The 6,261-nt window shown below is 39.7% G+C and overlaps 1 protein-coding gene across 1 annotated transcript in view; it reads right to left on the bottom strand.

Annotated features, from left to right (window-relative positions):
* Positions 1-501: 501 nt before the first annotated feature.
* Positions 502-6,261, bottom strand: part of LOC142759514 (putative cation-transporting ATPase 13A4) — a 74,461-nt gene continuing 68,701 nt past the window's right edge. The window contains exons 28-31 of the mRNA XM_075861760.1: positions 5,510-5,697; positions 3,591-3,679; positions 3,400-3,480; positions 502-1,694 (exon numbers count right to left, since the gene is read on the bottom strand). Coding sequence (XP_075717875.1) covers positions 1,470-1,694; positions 3,400-3,480; positions 3,591-3,679; positions 5,510-5,697 — 583 coding nt within the window. The 3' untranslated portion in view covers positions 502-1,469. The remainder of the gene's footprint in view (positions 1,695-3,399; positions 3,481-3,590; positions 3,680-5,509; positions 5,698-6,261) is intronic.

Raw genomic sequence — 6,261 nt, 5'->3', positions numbered from 1 at the left:
ATATCACCAGGACTAGAGAGGGAGTACGAGTAAACATTTACTTGTTTTTGCATCGCTGCACTCTAAGAGCCGTAACTTCTTTATTTTTCAGTCAATGTGGCCGTATGTGGGCTTGATTTATGCGGGGAAAAGTGTAATTTTCAATAGTACTATTTTGGGGTAAATAGGACCTATTGATTAACTTTTATTTATTTTCTATGGGGGGGGGAATGGGAGAAAAAAAAATTACTTTGCCGGTTTGTTTTTGCAGTGTTTTTGAACGCCGTTCATCCGTCGGTTTAATGAATGTATTAATTTTATTTTTTGAGTAGTTATGATCGCGGCAATACCATATATGTGTAAGTGTTATTTGTTTTGACACTTTGACTACATAAAACCACTTTTTGGTGATTTTATTTTATTTTTACTGTAATCTTTTTATTCTATTTATTTATATATATATATAAACTTTATTTAACTATTTTACTTTTTTTTTGTCCCACTAGGGGACTTCACTTTGCGATCTTTAGATCGCAGATATAATGATTTGGTGTACTTAGTATACCAAAGCATTATTACTTGTCAGTGTAAAACTGACAGGCAATCTATTAGTCCTTTGTCGTAATGCTGAGAGTTTTGCTAAAGAGATCACTTCTGCCCTATTAAAAGTCCAGGAGTACAGTGATATAATAGGTTAGTCAACACATTGATTACCTGCAGAGTTATAAAACACCCCTGACTCACACTAACTTTCTATACCCTCTCTGTGTGTTGTTTGCAGCATTTCCAGTGTATTCCTATGAGATGCTGCTTTATACTGCTCTCCCCTGCCTCCTGCTTGTAAGAACTGACAGGGAGAAACATATCACAAGGAGGAGGCAGAGGAGACAGGCTGAAGCTCCACCACATAGGATATACTGAGATCTGCAAGGTGAGTTAAGGAACAGATGTTCTATGTCACTGATCTATCACTTTCTGGCCCTAGATATATGGACAGTGACGTCAAGGTCTCCACCAGGAGTGGAATCTCCAGTCAGAGCATTGGAAACACGCATAGGGAGCCTTATGGTGGTAACTACAGGAGGGGGGTAACAACTGGAGGGGGGTAACAACTGAACTGGCCCCTGTAAAAATAGCATTTTGAAATTTTCTTGAAAATGTGAGAAATTGCTGCTAAAGTTCTACGCCTTGTAACGTCCTAGAAAAATAAAATGATGTTCAAAAAACGATGCCAATCTAAAGTAGACATATGGGTGATGTTAGTTAGCAACATTTTTGTGTGGTATAACTGCCTGTCTTACAAGCAGATACATTTAAATTGAGAAAAATACTAATTTTTTGACGTGATGCTGGACACGGAACAATATGGGGGGAAATTACACAATGAAAGGGTGCACTGTACTATCTAATAATAGAAAATAAAATAAAAAAGCTTGGGAGTGCTTCTTTAAGGCTTGTTTTTCTTTTTCCTTTTGCTGCTCATTGGCATACTATTGTCCACCGTTCAAAGCACTGTCATGCTCATAACCTTGGTTAATATAGATTTTTGCATCCTCACAGGTCATCATGCTGCTCTCATAAATTGTAGTTCCAATAGGTGGCCAATCTGTGTCTTCCTCCAAAATTGTATGAAGCTTTTTATATTTACTACCTGGTTTCATCTTCAGGCATCTCTTTAAAGCCAACCAGAGAGCTCTGTTGTCCAGAATGAACTCCTGTAAAAAAAAGTAAGGAGTACTTTACCATTTTTGACAGTAACAAACAGAAAACATTTTGATGTAAAACAAACAGATACTGTAGCAGTGCAGGTACTGGACAGTGCAGAAACAGTTAGGTTTTAAGCAACCAGGGAGCATGTACAGCAGAGAGGGTTTTCTCTGCTATTGCTTGGATGTAAAGCCCGAAATAGGGCCTGGTTTGCTGGGGTGTGAAGGAGAAGGGCGACTTCCACTCCATACAGATGGTCCGGGTCTTGGGCTGTCTGATGAGCCTAGTTAGGCTTTACCTGAGACGGCTCTGTAAATGAGGTGTGTGCTATTCACACAGGGCTCTCAGTCTGGGGAAGACAGGCATACCTCCCAACTTTTGAATTCGGAAAAAAGGGACATTTTAAGCCATGCCCCCTAACCATGCCCAATATCCTGCATCAACACATCAAATCACGGCCAGATCCTTCTGCAAATAACGCGCGCACATTCTCACTGTGGATCTCTAGACTGTCTGGATATCACAGATATTATGGGTCAGGTTATATTGTCTTTGTGTTACTTTTCCTATCTTGGGTAGAACATTTGCTCATCATGTCGGCAGCAGCTGCTTGACAAACCAAAAGGCTGAGAACAATGAAAGTCAAGAGGGAGACCCTGTGAAGGTTTTGAGGTGCTGGGCACAAGTCTCAGGGTCTCTTAGTGAGGGACAACTAACGTTTAGTTGGAGGCTGGACGGCCTAGGGTTTACTTTGTATGTTTTTTGTTGTAACACTGCTTGCTGTGTTGAAGACAATAAAGCTAACTGCGGCTGGTTTAAAGCTTTATTCAATGAGTTGGAGTGAACTTTCTATGTGTGCCAACCATCTCACCCAGGAGATGGCGATCCTGTGAGCTAAGTTGTTTCCTAAGGTGTCACAATACTAATATAGATTATTCTAATAAAGTAGATGTCGTCAGAGCTGTGATAGGACATTTACTGTCATCACATTATTTCAATAGTGTCCATTATTTAGCTTAACATCAGTACAATATAGTACTAGGAACACATAAAAATGACTCATAAAGTAGTACATTCTTACTGGTTTAAAGCAGTTGTGCCACAATTGAAATATTCAATTTCTCTGTTAGATTACACAAAACATTGAAATGATTTTTTTTTTTATATATTTTTTTAATTCTCTTGTGCATAGATATTACTGTTACATGTTTGTTATGGCGCCCCCTGGTGTGCTTGGGATTCCTTCTCTTTACCTACTGTAATCAGTGCTGAGGAAAAAAACTTTACTGCTATTGTCCTGATTCTTACTGACAGGCCTTCACAATAGCAGGAATCACGCCACCACGTGTGCACAGGAGGATCTGGGTGGTTAGACACATGAGGTGGACGTTCTAAGAGTGAATCAAAAGAACACCAATGGGCGCCATAACAAGTGTAACAGCAATATTTAAACACAGTGATGTGAGAAATTGTCCTGTTTTGCGTGATCTAATAGAGAAATGTAATATTGAATTGTGGGACAACCGCTTTAACTGAGGACTGAATCATTAATGGTATCAACACTGTATCTAATCAGATTGTGTAAATCAGTCTTACTAAACAGCATAAAAAGAGGAATATCATATATGTATACGGCGTAATACTGAGAATTATGCCGTGTAAGTAAAAGTAATAAAATACAAGCAGATTGCTTATAACAGAAGCGCGACTGACCTCCACTAGGAACGACACCACTAGGCATACAGCCAGTAAAATTATCATGTGTATTCTCCAGCTGGTGGGAGTGCAGACAAGCTGGAAATAAAGAAGTCACATGAATACCTTAGTCAGACAATGAAGGGTCTGTATGTACTGTGTGAAGAAGACGACCAACACATAGAAATGACACAATTAAATTAACTTACTTCCAAATTAAGATAGATGTGTGGAAAGTCAGCAAATATGAAGAAGATGTTGAAGGCAGTTTCTATTATCAGAACAACCACAAATAAATCTGCAACATAAAAAAAACCTGTATAGCAATGTAGCTATGTCTTAACCATAATACTTATTTTAAACATAACTAAAATTAAACATAGGAAATGTTCTTATGTAAACAATCAGATGCTCTCAATGTATTGTATGTAGCGCTGGTGGCCGGTGTTCGCCGCTATCTGGCTTCTGCTAGCGGCCGCAAGCATCTATTACCTTTGTGCCCGTGTCCTGCTCCTCCTTCCCCGGGATCCCGGCATGTACTGCTCCCAGCTGTGCCTCGCTCCCGTAGGTTGTGTGCGCTGGTGACAGGCCAGCGCGCACACCACTATATTCCTCCCTAGCCTATCCCTGTGCACCCTGCCCGACAGAAGTCCATCCTGCACTCCTTCCTGTGCCTAAGTGCTGTTGTGTCTACCCATGTTTGTTATTGCAAATGGTCCCCTAGTTGTATCCTGTGTTCCCGTATCCTGCATTCCTTATCCAGTTATTGTGTCTGTTCCTTAGCATAGTCTAGTGTTGAGTCGAGTTCATCCTCTGTGCCAAGTGTCATCTGCCATGCAAGTGTCATCTGCCATGCCAATTGTTATCTGCCACGACAAGTGTCATCTGTGCCAAGTTGTCTGCTACGCCACGTGTCTGTCAGAACTTCTATACATGTACAATAGTTCTAAAGACTTTTCATTGACTGTAGTTTGGCCAGCTGCTACTCCGTTAGGGCGGAGCGGCCTAGTGGGTCCACATATCCTCACAGCCGTGACTGTATATTATAGATTCAGTTCATAGCCTTGTGGCTCACCACTCCTCAGTTGTTGTATCCCACAACTACTTCTTGTCTTCTGTCCCTCAATTAACTTTTCACCCATGTACATACATTGTACTCTAGTTACTCTATCTGCATATTCCATAGCAGACTGTTGTGATGAACTTATCATTCAATCTAATTTTTTACTCCTCTTTCCCATTGAAATGTTAAGCTTATAAACTAATTTACTGTGAGTAAAATTACTACCGCATGCTCGACCATCACTCCATTCATTTCTATGAGGCTGCCGAGCGCTATCTTTGGTAGCCCAATAGAAACAAATGGAGCAGTGGCCGAGCATCAGCACTAATACTGCATTCCTATGGGGCTCCCAGGAACGGCAAAATAAGCCCATTCTCGTGATCTGTGGGGGTCCCATCGGTCGAACCTCCACCGATCAGATATTTATTACCTATCCTGTGGATAGCTGATAAATAATGATTATAGGAAAGCCCCTTTATTTCAATTCACCTTGATTGACAATATCACTATACTATATAGTTATTGTATCCACAACCACATCCTCATCAGGGTGCTGGTTCCTGAAGAAGACTGGACAGCTGTGGCAATCTTCATTCCAAATTTAAAATGTGCTGTAAAACTATCACATAAGATAGCATTTCCATAAGATATGGTGCCCATACTTACCACCCAGCTTTGTGGTGCATTTATTATGTTTCCATCTGCCACAAACTATACATTTTATTGCTCTATGTTTTTGGGTAATATCTAAAGTATTGTGCTTTATTCTACTTTAGCCATTTGTAAATATGCCTGATGTAGGGCATCTCTAAACCTTGAAAGGCTGCAATTGTAATATTTTTGGGTGGTAAGCTATTGGGTGGTATCATTTTTGTAATACCTTAGTACTTTTTATACTAAAGTATCTGACGCCATATATATTTCATTGGCTAACACTATACAACTATTGTTTTTTTTCTGAAATTCATGAAGCTAAAAAAAATTCTGATAATAAAAACAATACACAATTGTCCTAAAAAAATACCCAGAAAGAAATATGCTGGGATGTATAAGATATGAACTCACAGTTGGTATACAATGGTTTTCGGAAAGGTTTTCCTTTGGAGAACACGAAAGCAAAAATCACCAGATGCACAGATGTTATCAGCCATAATGTTGTGCTTTCAAAGCTTTCATAGTTTATTTTGGTCCTTTCATGAATTAATATGTGAGTAAGATTCTGGTTTAAGCTTTCATTTCCCGGATGACAGGCACTTGAAAGAGAAGAATTGAGTTTGTTTAGCTAAACATTGGTACAGTTCTGTTGTTATATTCTGTGTAAAAGAAAATGTATTTGCAAAAAGAAAAGTAGTGATGGGGAAAGGCATAAACAAATAAAACCTCCCATACCCACGTATTTTATTTAAAGTAGACACCCGGGCCATTGCAAAAACGCTACACAGCACTTTACACTCATGAACGACTTTGTGCAATTTTGCATTAATCCTTAATGAGGTTGCCCCATGAAAATCACTTATTACCTATCCATAGGATAGGTAATAAATATTTGACCGCTGTGGGTCGCACCACTGGGACTCCCAACAAACTTGAAAACGACGGTCCCATTCCAAGCTCGAATGGAGCGGTGGACATGTTTGGACACTACTGCCCCATTCTTTCTCTATGGGGCTGATGTAAATAGCGGAGTAAAGGCCCTTTTGCTCTTTGGATCATTAAGGGTCCAATGTATGGAACTTCCAGTAATCAGACATTGATGTCAATTCTAATCAATGTCAAGAATGTTTCTATTTACAAAACGTGGCCACAGCGATCAATAC

Source organism: Rhinoderma darwinii, chromosome 4 (genome assembly GCF_050947455.1).
Source record: "Rhinoderma darwinii isolate aRhiDar2 chromosome 4, aRhiDar2.hap1, whole genome shotgun sequence".
NCBI lineage: Eukaryota > Metazoa > Chordata > Amphibia > Anura > Rhinodermatidae > Rhinoderma > Rhinoderma darwinii.
Note: the sequence above shows the minus strand (reverse complement) of the source record. Positions and strands in the feature narration are given on the sequence as shown.